Here is a 20170-nt window from a genome sequence, read left to right on the forward strand (position 1 = left end):
ATGCTATTTTTATTTTTTCTTGTGATCAACTGCTTTGTAAATATAAACAAAGAAAGACACGGTAAAATCTGGTAACACATCCGTTGTTTCATTGTATCTGTATATAACTAACTTAGTGTAACAGCAGACATACGAGAATTTTCCAGGTTTTTGCTGTGAGCAGACTCTGGCTTATTTAATTTTGTCACTTAATTTGCTGTTTCATAGCGTATTAATGTCAGTCGTAGAGCAGAATGTGGAACGTCGTCCTTGACAAAGCCGTGTGAGAAGATGAAGTTTTATTTTTTCGGTACTGCATTGAGCCGATGTGTGCAGTACCTAACGAAGGGACAATGCAACGGCTGGCAGTGCAAGGCTCCAGTCCTGCCATCTGATCCTGGTCCTTGCCTAGCTCTCCCAGGTCTCATTTCATTTATTTCAGAGCAGCTTCGCTCAGGTGTGAAGGTCTGCCCCGAGCAGCTCGAGTTGCAGGGCTGCGCCCTCAGTTAGGACGCGATGGGAGCAGGAACGGTCGTGTACCAGGTAGAAACCAGGGAGGGAAAGCAAACGTTATGACAATACAACTATGTGGTTTGGGGATTAATTTTACCCTGTGAGGCATTTACAATTCTGGACCGCTTTATTATATATACAGAAAGGGAGGGGTGTTTCTCGGGGAGCTTTCATCTTCTTGCTATCGCTGGAGCTCCTCATAACAAAACGCAGCACAACAATGGAGGGCTTTAACAGGACTTCCTCCCTTCTGAGGAGGGATTGTTTTGAGTTACCAACAATATTAGAAGTGAGCTTCAGCTAAAGCTCAACAAAAGAGTACAGGAAACCACAGCTTATTTCCATGTAATTATTTAAGTGAGGTGCAAGTAAGGGCAGGCATTTTGTTTTCTTCTGTTTTTGTCTTTGCTATGGTGTGCTGTGTTTTGTTTGTTTTCTCTAACTGATTTCAAGGCAGGAAGGTGTTTACCTTCAGCTGCCTTGGAAATGAGTAGAGTTTTTAAAAGCTGGCAACGTGATAATTGATGTTTGTATTCACAGAGAGATGAAAACGGATTTTCTGTTATCGTCTTCATTTAAAAGCAAGTGCATACTTAACAAATGATAGCTTACAACTAATTGTTGAGACTAATTTCAAAATTCTTCATCTGTAGTATCACTTGCAAAAGTTGTTGGGAGAAGGTAATTTGCTGCCAGCATAGTAGTAGTAAAAAAATAATACTATTTCTAATATTAAATTGAATTTCTGGAAAATCTGTGAATGATTTAACATCTAGTTGTATTTTTTTAGTTGGAATACAGGTGTATATAAAAACTATTCAGTGAATAATATAAAATACTCTCTAAATTTTATCCTGAACTGTGTTAATTTAAAAAGGAAAAAAAGGCAAAACTGGAGCTCTTAGGTGATTTTGGAGTTAGAAATATTTTTGGTTTTGTTTTGTTTTTTTTTCTCGTTAACAGCTGTCATGTCTTATGAAGACCTTGGCCTGTTTGCATTTGGATCAACTGGAAAGGTAAGTGTCTGGTTTTATCTGTGTATTTTTCTTATCATTCCCGTACTTCCAATATATACAACTGTTCATTGCACAGTCAAGATATACAGGTGAAATATGTAGTACAATTAGTCCTAATATAATTTAAAAAAAATCCATTAGTTCCTGAAAACAACTCTTTGTTACCATTCAGTTAGTGTTTGTGGTCTATGGAAGCCTGAAGATTAGTTAACTGTAAAATAGACGTTTCTTGAATGCAAGGTTTTGTGCTACTTTCCTGTTGGTGTGTTCACTTTTTAATTGTATTCATAAATGCGTGCCCACTGGCTTTATCATCAAGTTGGCTCAGCGATCCATTTCAAGTTGGTTGTAGTCCCGTTGTACTGTTGTTATAAGTTGTTAAGAGACACTTAAGTGATTTACTGGTGTTGTTTTAGTGTTTAATAGAGATCTAAGATTAGTGTTTGCCTTTCGTGTACTTGTTACAAAATAAATAAGAATATATTTTATGCATGTTTATTTTTTCTTTTGTTAACAAACAGATGAACATTTCTTGTTACTTTATCTTATGATTAAAAAAAATTATGAACCATTTTTGGTATAAGAGCATGTAAGCCAAGCCTTTTTAATAGTTTTACTTGATCTGTTATTCTTAATAGACAACGTTATTCACTAATAGTGGGTACGCAGGAAATACTGATAGTGAATACAATGCATATAATAATAAAACTACTATGCTCTCTGTTTCAGCTGAACGATCCTAAAAGTAGGCTTACCATGCAGAAATGCGATTTTAGTGGTTTTCTAAAAAAAAAAATAAATAAAAAAATAAAAATGAGTTCTGCTTAACAGACCAGTTTATTCTATTTTAATGTAACTGAGAATTAAATCTAAGCTACTAGGTGTAAGACTTCCATTAGCATTAATAAGCAGATAATGAGCTTACTCTGTGTGGATCAATATTTATCGATCAGAGTTAAGATGTGATCAACATCAAGAGAAGATAAATCTTGATATTAGCAACGTATTGAATTTTTTTTTTTTTTTTTTTTGAGGGTCTGTTCTGTACATGGCAACCACAAGCCACTTGATGCAGAAGCCATAGAAATGTAGAGCTTAAGGAAGTATTAAAATGTGACCAAGTCTGCCCCTTCTCTGAAGTAGGGCTAAACATATATAAGCTGTTCTTGGCAGGCATTTGTTGAATCTGTTACTCAGTGAATATTCAATGTTATTCAATGAAAGAGGTTTCACAGCTTTACCGTGTAGACGAAGTTGAAGATTATTCTCACCAATATTACTGCTAGTAGTTCTGTTTTAAGAACTACCAAGTCGTTTCTTCTAAAAATATCGGCTGGTTTTCTATTTTCTGTGTCTACGGAGAGCAGTCCATCACTGGAATATATCTAGGTTGAGAAGTTGTTTCGATTAAATAATAAAACAAAGCTCGCCAAGCTTTCCCGATGAACTGATGTTTTTTCTCTCTTGAAATATCTTTCATTTTTATACATTTATCTTAAAACATGTCTGCAAAAGGGAACGCAGTTAGCTGGCTAACAACTTGACAGCAACAGCAAATGCAATTACCTATATTTTAGATCAAGCATGCCCGTTACTGCATCCTAAAACAAGATTTGTCATTACTGTGGCTGCTGCTGATAGTTTTATCTCAGCCTATTTTCTCTACTTGCAATCTAATAACTGTAAGTCACATATGTGATCTCTGCTTCCCGAATGCATTGCTTTTAACTGGCTCTATTGATTTTTTTTTTTTAATTTTTTTTTTTTTTTACTCTCCTAGTTTATCACAATAATTCTGAATTACAGTCCTGACCCTGAACTTTCTTCAGCTTAGTTAGGTACAGATGGCATTTAAAATAAATAAATAAATAAATAAAAATTGTTCTTATTCTCTCATCCAAGTCATTTGCTAATAATACAGCCAGACCGCTACAGGACCTTGCTTGAGCTGGCATCCTAGATTGACAGCAAACTCCTGGTAACTGCTCTTGAAGTAAAGCAGTTATTCAACCTTATGGTGATTTAATGTCAAAAATATTTCTCTGTGATTTGTGAGACTAGAGATTTTCTGTCACTGGAATATTGCTGATTCTCCTTCTCCAAAGGCATGAAGTATTTCTTTCCATCTATGGCAAATAACAAGATTATATATATATTTTTTTCTGATTTGTGAGCTTTCAATTCATTACAAATCTGATATGTTTTTCTAACTGATCAATTGAAAAAATGGCAATTCTCCCTTCAGATTTTATTCAAAAGTAACAATTTTGTTTTTCTTCTCATAGCTGTGGCTTGATTTCTTCCAAGCTGCCTTCTGGTAGCGCTCTTGTAGGAAGGTCCTGTTACATAATGAAGAACAGTGCGTACAGAAAGAAAAACTCTGCTATTCTAGATGATGCTGCTATTTTAGAACTGAAATGAAAACAACACTGGGAAAACTTTAGACACCACTTCTAGGGTTTTCAGTTGGGAGTTGACAATTGCAGAGATTCAGACAAATATCTTTAATGGCCTATGGTCACTTCTACTTTCCTATCAGTCCAATATGAATAATCGCAAACACCAAAGAAAAAGCAATGTCTATCTAGTTCACAACTTTAAAAGAATAATTCATGATAGAATAAAAGAAAAATTCATAACATTCATGATAGTTAAATATTCATAGTTTCTCAGTGAGGAAGTAGTTTGTATAAATCTCTGCTGATTGCCATTTCAGAGGTGAACATCAATTAGAATGCACTTGTGTGTTTTCAGTGATTTCAAACCTCATTTGCAAAACAAGCTTCACCCTGTGGCTACTGTTGTTTTGTCATGTTGGAATGCAAATGTGGTATTTCAGGAAGGTTTTTTTTTGCTTTTATATTCATTTTAGATTGCATTGCTTTATGTGTGTTATAAACTCTTCATTAAACAGAAGATGCCTTTCCTTTCAATACCAGTTATCACTTCTACATCTGGGCTGTTCAAGATGATACATGTGTTTTATGACTGCGGTAGACATATGACTTCAGTTATCCTTACCTTTTCTAAAGAAAACTTGTTTTTTTTATAGGTCCTTGTTGCAGTTACAATAATTATCCAGAATATAGGAGGTAAGAAACTTCATACTCTCAATTTTAACTGAATGGAATATAATTTCCGCAGTCTGCAAAACTCCACAAACGTCCAAGGTGCTAATTAAATTCAAGTGTTTTTAAGAGTTTGATTAAGAAGATGGAAGGCTTGCAGAAAAGGCTTATGTGATCATGCTAAGCTCAAGCACTGCAGTCATGGGGTAGACGGGGAACTTGGTGGGGGCTGGTTTGTATGCCTGGTGCTGACTGCATCGCGTGACATGGAGCATATCCATCAGAGCTGGTGTTGCTAATCGGAGGGGGTTGATGAGGCATAATCTCCTCCCCGCTCTTCTGTACATTTGAATCTCATAGCTGCATTTCTTCGTGTCATCTGTTTTGTTTGTTTCTTTTGTAAAGCACTAATTTGTTTTAGTGATTTGAGTAATAACAGAGTGCTTAGCTGTGGAATTCCAAATCTGCTTTATTATAGTGGCTTTCCTTTTTGGTTTAGCTCAATACCTTGGGCTTTTGAGGCAGGGAGGTGTGTGCTTTGGTTTGCTCACTTTTGTCATGTGGGCTGATAATCTACAACATCATATGTCAGGTTCTCCAACTCTACTCTTATATTGTCTTCCTTTGTGCATAACAATAAAATAACACCAGCTGTGTGTTCATTAAAACAATCATCCAAGCATTTGAACTGTTACTCAGGTATGTTTGCACAGAATGCTTGAGTTACTGCATAGTAGTGTCCTTAGAAATTAATTGTCTGTAAGCAGACGATGTTTAACAGGACAATTTATAATTCCTTTGGCTATTTCCTTCTGATCTCTTGGATTCTTTCTTCAGATGAGGAAGCTGTGTGAAAAATCCCTTTTCCATTCCCCGCCACCACCCCCAAGATACACATATTCACCTACGATGCCAAAAGGAAACAGCCTTCCAGAATTGTTCTTTCCTTCAGCATTACCTATCAAGTCCAGACAATTCAGCAATCACTATTTGTTGTCACTACATAGCGACCTACAACTAGACCAAGTTGCTGCTTGTAGGATAAAATTGGAATCCTTTGTTATACAGCAATAAAAACTGCTTACTTTAAATGGCTGTTAAAAACCCTAGCGTTAACTTCAGGCAGGAGTGAACAGACTAATTCCAAGGTTAAGGATTATTTATTCATATGGGTTTTAGAGGTTGTTCTGTAGCAAGAACAAATTTTTTCATTTCCTTTCCTGTTTGAGTGGACCTCTAAATAAACAGTACTAGACAAGGAGGGATACACAGTGCAGGTTCTGGAGACTCTGGGATCGTGCACAAGACTCTGTGGTCAAAGGAAATATGACTCTCATTTCTTCTTCATAGCAGTTCATAACCTTCTTGGTGTCATTTTTAATAAAATTCACTAAATGCAGAGGCCCAAGCTAGTGTCTGCTGGATATTATCAAACTACTTACTCTGTCTTCTACAGCAGGCTTCTCTGCCAACAAGTAGAGCCTGTTTTGCCAACCAGTGGTTTTCTGTTTAACTAGTTAAGGAGGAGGTTTCTGCAAGTTGAAACTTCTCTTTCAGATATTTTTAAGTGACCTCATTTTGATGGAAGCATTCAAAACTCTTTTGCTTCTTTTGTTTCTAAGGGCAGTGTCTTCCATGTAAGGGAATGGTAGCACTTTATGCATCCTCTATGCTCATTTGCAGAATCACTTGGTTTCAAATGCGCTGAAATGAGAAAGGTGACTTTCCTTCTTTGAACTGGTTAGAGTTGGTAAAACAAAACCATGCCCACATCTATCATGAAGCATACTCAGTGAAAACATGGGTTTTCACAGGCAACTTCAGCTTCCTTGGCACCATTCTCCATACAGGAGATCAATTGTGCTATCATTGCAGGGAGCTGTCACAGCTTCTGTTTGGTATTTAGGTTTCTGTCTGGGGTCAGAGCACCCAGCTATGGTGTTTCTCTCCTTAACAATTTCCATTTTCACTTCAGCAGAGTCCCAAGTTAGCAGAGCAGCACGATGGCAGGAATGATCATTGCAGAATAGTCATTTTCAGCGTCACAGGCTCTTAAAGATAGGAGAGATGAAGAGCTCATCTCACAGTGAGCCTGGGCTGTAGAAGAAACGCATAGAAAGAAAGGAAATTTTTCTTGTTCTTCTGGCTCCTTCTACAGATTTTAAATGGGAATGGTGAAATCATGGAGTGTAGTTTGTCCTGAATGGAAGCTGTGCTGGAATTAAGTATAAAACTTATGTTCTTTGCTTTTTCCGTAGCACAGTTAGGCATTCACCTCTTTTTTTGTTGTTGTTTTATGTCTGTTTGAAGGAACTAGCAGCACCGTGTCTGTTGGGCAGACTTCCAGACTCTGTCAACATCTTTAATTTCAGAGTAAGGCTAAAAATAAAATTGTTTTCTGTTACCTCCTCCATCATCAGACCTGGGTACATTGCATCATATAGTATCTTATTTCAAAAGTGATTGGAGAACATGAAATAATGAATGATGATTTATGATTAAAATAAACGACTTTACTAGGGTTATTGTCACTAGCAGCATCTAGTCTTGGCAGTTTTAAAGTTTGGTCTGATCACTTCTAAAATTTTTGTGTGGAAGTGATTTGCATTTATTTGTGCCGGAGAGAGCTTTTTAACAATCTCTTTAATACGGTTATGCTTTCTAATTTGTCATCTTTGCTTTCTTAAAAAGAAAACTTGAATTGCAGCTTTGCATTTGACATCCTAATTGCCCACACTTACAGCTTTGTGTAGATAGGGAAGCTGATTTTTCTACTAGCAGGATACCCAAAGGGGGGAAAAAAAACACATTGATTTTGTACAGCTACAGGAAAGCAGTAGTTGTCCAAACTTAGAATAAATTGTAAAATACCTCTGTGGTTTTTGTTTTGTTTTTTAAATAATTCAAGTTAATTGCCTGGAAATTTCAACGTGTATGTCTCATATGATCACTCAACTTTCATGCAGATTTTCAGCTGTGCTGGAACACTTTTTAATTTGTGTTACTTAGATAAACATAACACATACCAAAATCTATTTAAGTACCAAAGGTTAACTGAGGATGTATCCAGAGAATGTGTTGACTTTGCAATATCCAAATGTGAACTGAGGTCATCTTCAAAAATACTGTGATTTAAAGACTTCACAGAATTCATAAAGATTCTTAGCTTAGAGTTTAGAGAGATTAAACTTTGAGAATAATTGTCTAACTCTCCTTATGTCCATATGTACTTGTTCTTGCAGTATGGATATTTGTTAATAAGGGGAAAGGTTGAATGGGATGGCCAAAATTACTCGTTTTATATTGTTCTATTTGTCAGTATTTTGGCCCAGGCCAGCAGCCCATTTGTCTAAATAACTAGTGATGAGTTCCGTGACCTGTCTTTTTCTCCTATGAGCTGGTTAGTGTGACTGTGGGATTACAAATAGGACACTAAAAGGATTACTGCCAAACTGCTCTGTAAGTGGAGTGATCTTCTAAATGTCCACTTGTTGCCTGCCATGCAGAAGATCTTGCAGGATTTTGGATCTTGTCATGCGGCTCCTGAGCTCAGAGAGGGCCCTTGGTGCAGCTGCACGCCTGGAAGCGTAGAAGGAGCGAGGGAGGCTGCTATGGAAAACACTCCGGTCCATGGCTCTGCGCCTCTTTTATGTAATCCTTCCCAGGAGCAACCGGATTTGGACCACGTCCCTGCTATTGTCCTAACAGCGCTGTGCTTCTAGGAAGTGATGGATGAGGCTCAGCGGGCCAAAGCCCTGGCCTGGCACCATGCAGGCCTTCCCCTGGCCTGGTCAGGGAGGATCTGGGAGCTCGGTGGATGCTCTCCTAAGGAGCAAGGAGGGGAGTTTTTCCTCCTAGAGCTGTCACTGCTGATCTGACTGAGAAGCAGGGCAGTCTGCACCGCCGTACCCTGGAGAAAATCATTAGGAATCTCAAAACGCGATGTAATGAAGTTGGAGCAGGAATTATTTCAGCGAGGCTGGTGGAAAACGGAGACAAACACAATAAAGCGTTGCACAAGAGCAGCTCACAATCTATTGCCAACACTAACAAATCTTCAGCACCGAGGTCTAGCAGGAAGTCTGTGGAGAGTTTTTACAGCATAGTTCTCTGGGCTGCGGGCTGGTATTAGCTGAAGGTCGCTGCTGTCGGGAGATGCGGCTCGTCACAGAGCGCTGGGTACTGGTGATGCACGGAAACATAAATTGAAACTGCTGAGAACATGAGTTTAATTATTTAAAATTTATTAGCAGTGGGATTGAGTGCAACAGCAGAACATGTGGTGCAGCCATGTAGCATAGGTGGTCTGTAGTAGGATTATTTTTTTTTGCACGGGGCTTTCTTTTTTCAATTTCTAGCAGTAGGCTGAGGTACACAGAGCTCTTCTGCTGAGGATCAGTGCGCGTAACCAGCCTGCTTTGGCCTGTACCCAAATGAGCCTTACAGCCTCTCTTTGGATCCACACTTTCCAGATAGCAGCCCTAATTTTACAAAGAATTGTAGGGTTTCTAGTATAAATAGGGTTCAATTAAGTGTAATTTCTCTAACTGGTGCTTCCAGATTTCCTTTCAATATTCAGCTATTAGCATGTACTCGAAGGTACACGATTTTCTTCTTCGTAATAGTCAGTCGTGAGGAGAAATGCTTGTGCTGTACCCCTCAAGCACTGCTGTGCCGTGGCTCTGCCTGAGCTCTGCAGGCAGTAATAGAAGCTCTGGGATTAGCCCTGATGGGAGACGCAGTTCTTAAGCTGGATTTTACGGCCCATTAATACACTCAACACGACGGACAGCACATGGAAACCCTGCTCCGAACGTAATCAATCCTATCTATATTGCATCCTTAAGTCTGGCGAGCTCATACCCATCGCATGGGGCCTCGCTGGGTGCCTGCAGCGCTCCCGCACCACCACCTGCTGGCCTTGCCCGGTGCCTCCGACCCTGCGGGCTGCTTTTTGCTGTTTTTTCTTGCTTTTTCTGTTTTGGAGGTGGACATTGAAGTGTTTGACTCCTGAATTTGCTTCACGGGTGTGTGTGTGTGTGCTCCCTGTGTCAGTACTTGCAAATGCTCTGCACATATTTAAAAACAACACCAAAACAAACAAAATCAAATGTAACCAGTGACCTTGTTTTACCAAGTTAACTGGGCATTTTTGTTTTGCCAGCTTTTTTTTTTTTTTTCCCCTCAGCGTTCCTCAGTTCTGCAATTCAATTTTAAATGTATTTACAAGATTTGTCCCAAATGTAACCGGAGCAAATATTTTGAGGGAATGAGGGCTATGTTGGAAAACCCTTCTTTTTCTAACCAGAGTACAGTACTCTATGGACTTTGAAAATAATTGGAAAGTGCAAATTATGAAAGAATAAAATACAGCTTGTTACATGCTGAGAACTGTATCATTAATACCTTAAGAAATTACTGAGCTTCCATTAAGTATGGAAAGTCTAATTCTGTTTTCAAACAAACTCAGTGTTTGTTTTCACAATGCAGTTTGCTTTTAACCTGAAAGCCTAATTATCCTTGCTGTTTCACAGTGAGGATTTCCAGTGCAGAGCTGCCTTAATTAAGGGCAGGTTTGTCTGCTCCCGTACTAATTTAACAATTAATGACCCGTGCTGTTACATTTCCATATTGCAGTGAATAGTTGTTGGAAAGGCTTGGTATTGTAGAGAATATTAACCCTGCTTTAAAAACAAAACAAACAAAATAATAACAAAAATCCCAACCTGAAGCTACACTTTGAAATATGAAGAGCTAAGTGGCAGCTAAATTAGCATAACTGTGCAAATACAATTAAACTAGTGAAATTTTACTAAAATAAATCTGCTGTCTATGAGTTCCCTGGGGAATAAGAATAACTTTTTCTTTCATTTTTCTTTTTTTTCTTTTTTTTTTTTTTTTTTTTTTTTTTTAAGCCAGTATAATTTCCAGTATAATTCAGATGAAAGCTAAACTTAAAAGGAAGAGGGAAGTAGGGGAGAAAAAATTCAGCAGGATGGGTGTCATAAAGTACAGATCAGCAAAGTTGATGACCTCTTTCTGTTGTCAGAACTTGCTATATGAACAAGCATTCCGTCTTTTTTTCACACATTGAAATCTGCATTTCCCTTCTATATTAAAAAAAAAAAAAAAAAAAAAAGACAAATGTTAAGCTTCCGCTAAGAGGAAATCCTAAGAACAATGCATAAAGTAATTGGGAAACTTCTTAAAATTGAATATGTGGGGGATTCATTGCGAAACAAAAACAGAAGAGCATGCTCCTAAGGATATATGATGTGGGGGCCAAAATAATTGATGGTTTTAAACGGCATCCATGCATCATTCCTGATGTTGTTGTAGTTTGAATTACTTACAAGGAGCTTGATGCAATATTCAAATGCCTCTGACCTTGCTATTCTGTTCTCATTCTTTGACTGGAGGGAAAAAAAATCAACAACTTGCCCAGAATCCAGTATTTTGCTCTCTAGTTTCACTTTCTTTCTTGAAATCCTTTCCTGTTGTCCTTTTTGTCACCCTGTCTGGATCAGGGCATATTCAAGTTTAAACAGCCTCCGTTACCAACAAAGGGAGGCACAAGCCCAAATGGATTTGTCACAAGCGGTTGCTATGAAGGATCCAGCTCTCCTTGGCTCGAGCGTGCTGTGACCGATAATGTTTATTCTAGTGCTATTTCTGTCTCTCGGCCTCTAGTCTTTTCAGTATTTGGGGGAAAAGCACGGATGTTATTGCCAGAACTCTTCAGAGAGTTAGACGGTGAGCATTTTAATTTATCTTAATGATCTGTAGGCATTTGTGAAGAATCTCTGTCTTACCCAGTGCTCCCCCAAGGTAAAAACCAAGATTGCTCAGTCTACTTGTCCCGACTCCCAGATCAGCGCACCTTTTTTTTAGTAGAAGCTGGAGAGGCAGTGTAGTTGTATTGATAAAGCCTATTTTTACCCAGCCCCTTGCCTTCTTCTCCTGCGTTTGGAGGGCAGCCTGGTTCCATTTTTGCACAGTGCTTAATAGCAGGAGACGTATCTGCAGTGATTTAACAAGATCAGCTAGAGAGGTAGATTAGGAAAAAATAACCAGAAGAGTTAGATTCAGTCCCTCTAATGAAATGAAGGGATTTATCACCAGCTGTTTTCTAAGAAAGGAATAGCTTACATCTTTATGCATAAGTTTGATATAGACATTCTCTTATATCATTACTGTGGATTTCAGCAACTGATTATTTTTGGGGCAGGATAGTAAGGAAAAACTGCAATTATTTTCCTGGTAACAAAAAAGACAATCACATGTTTGATTTAAGATTGGGGCTATGTTATAAGAGGTGTTTTGGGGAGTAATTTAAAAACAACCCTGGCTTCTCTTTTCTCTAGCAGCTAAAGGTGTGTTTGTTTTGTTTTGTTTTGTTTTTTATTTATCCAGGTGGGGGCCCATATAGTTAGTGTGAAACAATTTTATAGTACAAAAAGGACATTTTGAATAATGCATGCAAGGTACATATATTTATAGAGAGCCATATCTGCCGATGGCAAAAACAAGTTATAAAAGTTTAATGCAAGTACCCTATTTTATATTTCACTTTTTTTTTCTCATTAGAGTTAACACTATGTTTTTGGAACATAGTAAGGTGATAACTGTTTTAAGAATGTAATTTCTCACTGCTTTCAAGACAGTGGTAAACCTCTATTTAGTAATAAAGTAGTAGTAATATTTGGATTTCTGCTGAATACTGTTTTAGTATCTGAATATTGGCTTCTACTAAATGCAGAAGTTTAGACCTGCAAAGTTTTCCATCAAATAGCTCTTGGTGCGTGCTGTTGATATGTAAAGTCAGGATGGAAAAATTAGAAAGCAACCGTATTAAAGTTGCTCGCGTAGTTGGAGTCTGCACTCGTTGCATCTGCATGTTGCTAAAATCTCAAGTTACATCACTGTACGCCTTTCATTTTGCAGGAAACCTATCTCATTCAGTGGTAAAGATAGGTGTCTCATCTTGGAAAGAGTAGGTGACATGAAGAAAAGCTATCGTTTTTGAGTTTAGGGGATGAAATGGAATGCAAAAGCAGTAAGTTTTGCTCTCACGTTACGTATGTGAAAGGAGAGCAAACTGAAGGGAATGTTACTCCTGATATTTGCTAATTTCTTTGAACGCTTCTAAAGAACAATATACATCTAATATAGTTTTTGTTTGCTTGTTTGTTTTTAAACGTGATAAAAGGTGCCTTAAAAGTTAGCCTTTAAAATGTTACAGCTATTTTGCAAGTGACAGGAAATCAGTATTTCAAAAGTGGAATAAATCAAAGCCCAAGATAGGTTTTTTGTTGTGTTCACTTGTGCCACAGTTTAGCCTTGTGACTGTGTAATCTCTTCCTTCCGTTTTACATCAGGACTGCCAAGGGTAGTTGACATTTAATTTTTACGATATAACTTGACATGCTTTTGGTCATGGTGGGCATCTGGGAAGTTACGTAAAGTTTATTTTTTGCAGTGGAAGAAATGATTTTTTTATCTCGCATATTGTAAGCACTTTATTCCTACTGGAGATAATATTTCAGTTGCTGCGTCCTTTTTCAAGATACTTCTCTGTTTTGGTTTCAACTTTAAAAACAATCAATGTTCTGCACTCACTTTGTAGTGAAATGTATAATTTATAATGTATAATTTATTATGTATTATTTATTCATAGTTTATAGAGTGTCATAAAGTGGTTAGTGTCTTTTACTTCTTTCATGCTGAGCAAAATTTCAAGGATCTGTTTCTCATGAGAGGTACAGCTGCATTTGTAAATTAAAAAGAAAAAAAAAGCAGGATTTGACTTTTTCAACTGTATTTAGTGAGGGCATCCTGCCCCAGTTTATTTAAGAGATTCGTGTCTTATCTGAGCATCAAGCTATAAATTACTTTTTTATTTATTGTCTTCGTCTTATAGAACAAACAGGAGAAGATAAACTGGCAACAAAAAAAAATCCTACTATGTGAGATTGTTTCCCATATGCACAGAGAGAGGAAGAAAGATGCATACAAATGTTTAGCATGTGCAAGTTTCTTAGTGCATGATTGGTTCCCTACTTCGGAGTGGAATTCAGTGAAATAGGACTCCTCTTTTAAAAACAAAGAGTAAGTGCACAACAAAGGATAAGTGATCAAATGATTAGCCAGAGGCTAATAGGAATGCAAGGGAAGAGTGACAGATTGCATATTAGGAGGAAATCTGATCTGGAAATTAAATTGAAGCTTTCTGCAGCTGAGCCTGCAAAAGAACTAATTTTAAAATCTTCCTGAAGTACATAAATATATCAAAGTTCTGAACTGCTTGTGTAAAAGCATTGTAGAATGCAAGAAAGAAGGCTAAAGTTGAATTAAAATGTAGAGGATTTTTTCTCTTTTTCACACACAGTATTATGAAAATACATCTTTGCTTAGGGTGAAATATGCTTCTGTCTCTATCGTAGCGTGAAAAAGTGTGCTGATTTTCTTACAAATTCTGGTGATGTAGAAATGCACACGCTGCAAAGATCGGTGTGGTTGAATCTTCATTCTCCAGTATGCAAATAGCAGAGTAAAATCGGGACAGCAGATAAATACCTCACCACCACCAAGCAACAGCTACATGTCAACAGGGGGATATACTCAAATACGAGAAAAATCAGAGCTTTTAATTATAAAGAAGTGAATATTTCCTTATTTAGTGACCTAGCAACTGTTTTTAATTTAACCTTGCGGTAGGTAGATGTCACTCTGTATTAATACAGTTCCCTTACTTTATGGGGACTGCAGTCCCTTTCTTCAGATTTAATGTTAACTGCTGTGGTACAGCAATGTCAGAGTCCACATATTTTCCAGGGTTCAAAACACTCGTTTAAAAAAAAAAAAAAAGCACTCTTAAAAAATTAGTTTATGGAAGTTTACTGTCTTACCTCTTAAAAATTTATGTTATTATTTTAATGCGTTAGTAAATGCAACACAGTAAAATTCTTAAGAATTACTGAATGCAAAACAGTAAAATTTGAGTGCAACAGATTAATTTTTGTCAAGCTTTAAACATAACTGAAGGCATTTGTAGGCACGTTACTAAAATTGCTTGCTTTTGACAGATGGAAGTTTCAAGGAGGCTTTGATATTTGTTGAATCTGTTTGTAAAACTTGATGCTTTGAGTGTTTCTTTGCTGGTTTCTGGGTCATATAAATGCTTGATGTTTATGTAAAAGCAAAAAGTGACATGAGCAGTATGTGAAGGTATCAGGTTAGTATCAGTCGTAATAAAAGTATAAGAACTCTTACTTAGGCCTTAGATCATTTTATGGAGTAAAAGAGAAAATTGATACTGTGAATTAGCTTTTGGATTTATTTATATGCATCATTGCTTTCTTATGAGTAGAAATATCAGCAATCGTCATTCCCTTAAGAGTAGCTAACAATTTCTATTCGTGTTCACAGTTCCTGCAAATCTATGCATGCAGTATAAGAAAAACCTTTCAAGTCCCATTCTTGTGTTTAACCTTGTCATATATTTTTTCAGTGCAGCATGAACTGAACAACAATAAAAACCGAGTCTTCATGAAAAATCTATTTTATTGATAAACAAATCTCACGATTTACTCTCATCATTGTTAACATCTAATAAAGAGTAGGGAAGGAGAAGTGCTGCAGCCTTCAAGTCTGTCTCTGGCTTGTAGATCCGTACCCCTAGGTAAAGGGCCTGTCGTGTGTTGTGTTGTTTTGTTAGTCCCTTGTCTTCTATTTTCCTTGTTTCAAGACTCACATCGTAACAGCCTCTTTGGAGGCATTAGCTATCATCAGTACAATACTCGGGGATTTGCAGCTATTTTTAAAGGAAGCACAAGAGAAAATAAATTTTGACCCTGGTGCCATGGTGTCTAATATGTGGCTGAGATGTTCCAGTCGTGACCATGCTGGTTAAGCCATGCTAATTGTTACAAACAGAGATACTGGTATTCCTCTACTAAATCTGCTCTGCTTCTGTTTGCAGCTATGTCATCTTATCTTTTAATTGTTAAGACTGAACTTCCTGGTGCTGTCGCGGGCTTCTTAAGTGGAGACGAGAGCGGGTAAGGAAAAGTGCTTCAAACCTTATGTATTTATCTTGAAGAAGAAAGTGGTTCAGGACTGCTGAAGGAGATGGGTACTGACACTTCCCTCTGATCTCACATGCCAAAAAAATTAGTCGTTTACAGGAGTTCTTGGAATAAGAAATGTATTTGGCATGTGTAAACCTTCTGCCGCGCGCACACAGAGAGCCTATTTCTTTCCTCGTAGTGATTTCCCATCAGACGACCTTAAAGTCAGTGGCAAAACTCCATCTAAAGAAATCTCCCTTCTGTAAAAATTTAAAAGGGGAAGCAGAGGGGGACAGGAGGGAGAGGAGGAGAAACATTTAAACTGCTGTCATGTTATCACTTAAAATATTTCAAAACCACAGTACAAAATCCAGCAGACATTTAAATTTAAATATTTTGTTGTCTTGCTCCAGTAATTGGACTTGCCTTGGGAAAAATGCCAGGTTTCCAGACTCGGTTTATAATTCCTTAACTTGGCTCTCAGTAAAGAAATTATTCTTCGCAACTGAGCTATAAAGCTGTATGTAATGAGTGCGTCCCTCAGATTTCTATTAGAGCTGTTGCAAGGAATCTGTGCCTGCGCTAAAACAAACATTGCAGCTTCAGCACTGAAATATCTTGTTCAAGTTGTTCCAGTGCTGCTGTCACTCATAACAGTGTATCTTGCACTGTGTCACTGCAGTTTTTCCAAGCTGCTATTTTCAGATGTTTTGAACTCAAAACTTTCCCTGGATTGAAATTTGCTGAAGTTCTGTAACGGTTGTGTGATGTTTGTACTGTACTTGAATGTTTTGTTTGAATTTTTAAGTTGAAATTCGTTTTTAAAAGTTACTTTAGTTCAAATTATATGTTTCATTTATATTTTTTCAATTTTATAAGGTATGCTTTGAAAAATCATGTGGTGGTAATCTTCCTGCCCTCCTTATACCCTCACAATAATATATATTTAGTAGAGGGCTTTAATAAACGATTATGTTTCATGTGTAAATGTCATTTTTCGTCTGTTAATGGATCTTTTCCAGCTGTGATAGTCATTAGCATTTCATTTGGGTTTTATCACCTACTCCTTCAAAATTGCGCTTTCAGCTCCCTTGTTCATACACAGTGGTGTTGAGCCAGCTACTGTATCTGCTGGCTGTGTGTTCCCATCTGACCATTTCTGTACTTTTAGCATAAAACATCACTTACTGCTCTTCCTTTGAATTTGCTGTCAGCCTTGTTAATGCAAAGTGACTTTTCCCAACAAAAATACACCTTTAAACAGCTTATGAGCACTCTAAACAGGTAGAATTTGGAGGTCCCACATGCATACATATTGGCCAAAATACTGTTCAGTCTAAAAAAGGCAGTGTAAAAGACTCTTTTATTAAACTACCTATTAGATAATGCTCCCACCAGCGTTTGATGTTATGAGGGTCCTGATGCAGATCTTTGAGAGGAGAGCACTGGTGAACACGCAGACAGGTTGCAGTGACTGAGCCAGTTACTACAAATGATGTGAGCCACAGTAATTCTCACTGCGCTGTCAGCACTACCACCACCCATACTTCTTCCTTAGCTGAAATTACAGTTTGGGAATGAACTTCAATTTTGCATTTAGAAAGAGCTGAGATTGTCCATAGGAATACTAACCACAGCTCAAATGGTAAGTTAATTTTCAGCCAAGGTCTTGTACTGTTTCTGCGTCTGTTACTAGGAGTTATTCCATTGATTGATGTTCTTTGGACACATTTTGACTCCTCTATTCTTTGCCCTAGCAAATAATTCAAATGCAGTGGTCAGTTGGTATTCCAGCCACAAGGACATAGCTGACTGTCTGTGTATGCCCACGTCCATATTTCATATATTATGTTGCCACATTTGTTGTCATGATGAATCATAATCTTTTGTCTCCATGCGTTTCTTAATATGGAATATCAATTCTAATATCAGATATGGAATATCAATTCTAATATCACTTTCATGATATTAGAGTATCTATTCGCTAAGAGATCTTAAATTGTACAAAATTTTCCAACACAAATAGGTAATCAGCAAGCCAAAGCAGCAGCTTATGTATGCAAAGGGCATTAAAAATTGCCTGCTTTGATTAAACTGTTTTAGCTGGCCTACTTGTTTCCAGATGTGGTTACACAACTGCTCTGGTTTTAAGTCAGTGTGGCATCTGATAGGCATTCATTTGGGTGCAGAATTTGTCTTTAACCATAGTTAGAATTTATCAGATGCGTCAGTTAAACTATCTGTGAAAAATGTTTCATACTCATATGCCATCCCAAAGCATACTTTGAGGAAAGTCACCTAAATAATATTTTGCAAATTGAATTACTTCTCTAGCTAAAGGTAAGCAGGTGTGCATGTGTTTGAAAGGATCAGACCCAGTGTGTAATATACCTTTATGTCTTAATTAAAAAACAAAAACACACAATTTAAACACTTGTTAATTGAAGCTGAGATGTTTCACTCTGTCTGCATAACAAGAATTGTGCGTAGTTTTAATGACATGAACATAGTTTCAAATGAGGATTGTGTTAAAAAGTTGTAATTTGTGAGCCCTCTGTTAACATTTAATGACCCCGTCAGGGGGATATGATTGATGCAATTAAGTTGTCTTGCTTGTGTGTTATATAATTGATATGGACTGAGAGTAAGATTCTAATTTAGAACATATGAATCTCTTGTCCTGTTGCATTCAGGAATGAAATTAAAGCAATTTATAAATGTCTGCTTTTAGTTAAAATATGGGGGAGGGAGAAGGAACATCTGCATGCCAAAGTATTTTCAGTAGAGGCAAGGATTTATATTCTGAATTTCATACTTGGAATGCGTTTATCATGTAGGATTATATCTGCAGATTAAACTGATTTTAAAGGAAATATAAACACATTTATTCTGCCTTTGGAAAATAAATATATTTCTACAATGGTATTTTGGGAGAAAATAGACACATTTTTTGATAACCAATAGCTGGCCCGCTGTTCTGTGTGGATTTTTTGTCATTGTTTTTTTTGGGGGGTGGGGGGTAGAGGAGTAGGTTGAGCTCTTATAAATAAAAGAATTGGATATTTGAAAAGTAAACACAAAATTTTTTTTTCTCCTTCACATCACCTCACTGAAATTTTACTCTTTCTTCTTTCCCTTCCACCATAAGTGCTTTTGTTTTCATTTACCATAAAGTAACCCAAATCATTTTTTTTCCATGGGCCTGTTGAGCTTGTGAGCAAGTATGGATCTGCTGCATGTCTTGAATTGGGTGACTTAAAATAGAAGCCCGATGTGTACATATCTGAGGCATTTTAGTTACCATTAAGCATAATTTTTTGTTACCTTTAAGCATAATTCTTTATACTTTGCCTGCTCTCCTGTTGCTCCTAATGTGCACATCCACCGTACTAGGAAGAAAGAAAAAGTTTAAAACTGTGACCTGTAAGTGTCAACAGTATTACTTTCAACAATATTAACAATACTACAGCAAGCAGTTGATCTTGGCAAAGCTGCTTTTTAACTGTAGCAGTAGCACATGTAGACTAGTAATACATTTTTTGAAGAGTGATGTATTTTGAATTATTTTTAATACAGATATTGTCACTTAAGAGTTACTTTGATATAGAGAGGGGCAAGATTTCTCCAGCCTTGAAATTCCTCTGTTCATTTACGTTACATGTATTTTTTTAAACAAGTGACACAAGTGGTTGGCCACCGTGTATGACAGTCGTTCATATGTGTAAATGGTAATTTTCCTTTAACACAGGTGTTACACTACTCTCCTTATGATAACTTGAGGTGCTGCCTGTTTATTAGGTGCTAACCATATCCTGGACTAAATAAACTTGAAGGTCAAAGGCCAAGGTGTTTATAGGTAGTAAAGTCGGAGGCTGATGTGCAAGATGTTTATCAGTACAGGATATGGTGGTTACCAAGTTTGGGGGAGCCACCCTCAAGATGTTTCTGTTTCTTAACAGCTTACACATCTGTACTTTCCTCTGTCTGAAGATGAGATTTCCACTGCATTAAGACTTCACATGCCTCTATGGTGCTTTTTATATGTATGTCTTTATGTATAAGCATTGTAGCAAATCTCATTATAATAATTTCCATCTCTTTTGTCTCCCAGTTGTTGCAAAAAATGAAGGATCACTGTGCAAAATTAAAAATAAGGAAGTCTTTTTTTTTATTGCTGCTCTTTCTCATTTTACCTCTGGACAGGAAACATTTTGAATTAACTTAAAGCTGATTTTCTTGTAGTTTTCCTCTATTATTTGAACCCTGTAGGGATAGGAATAATGAAACTTGGGCAGAACGGAAAGTTGCCGTGTTTAGAAAATGTAATGGAATTTTTAAACCAATGGGTTGACTTTTGGTTTGTTAGCTTTATACTTCATACCTCTTGGAAATGTTGAGGAACTAAGTCATGCAGGAGTGATAAACTGAAGGGAGGTTTTGCAGTGAGTGGTATTTAAAGTTGACACTTCTTCTAGGAGTGGAAGTAGACAACTTGATGTAATCCAACTTGAGATACGTGTAGCAT

The 20170-nt window shown here is 37.2% G+C and overlaps 1 protein-coding gene across 3 annotated transcripts in view; it reads left to right on the forward strand.

Moving 5' to 3' along the window:
• The window catches only part of SLC38A6 (solute carrier family 38 member 6), a 44822-nt gene that overhangs the window by 3768 nt on the left and 20884 nt on the right, over nucleotides 1-20170 (forward strand). For all 3 annotated transcript variants that reach the window (XM_082761402.1, XM_082761400.1, XM_082761401.1), the window contains 3 exons: nucleotides 1456-1508; nucleotides 4561-4600; nucleotides 15558-15636. In XM_082761402.1, coding sequence (XP_082617528.1) covers nucleotides 1456-1508; nucleotides 4561-4600; nucleotides 15558-15636 — 172 coding nt within the window. The remainder of the gene's footprint in view (nucleotides 1-1455; nucleotides 1509-4560; nucleotides 4601-15557; nucleotides 15637-20170) is intronic.

This window comes from Aythya marila, assembly GCF_965140915.1.
Source record: "Aythya marila genome assembly, chromosome: 5".
In the NCBI taxonomy this organism is placed as follows: domain Eukaryota; kingdom Metazoa; phylum Chordata; class Aves; order Anseriformes; family Anatidae; genus Aythya; species Aythya marila.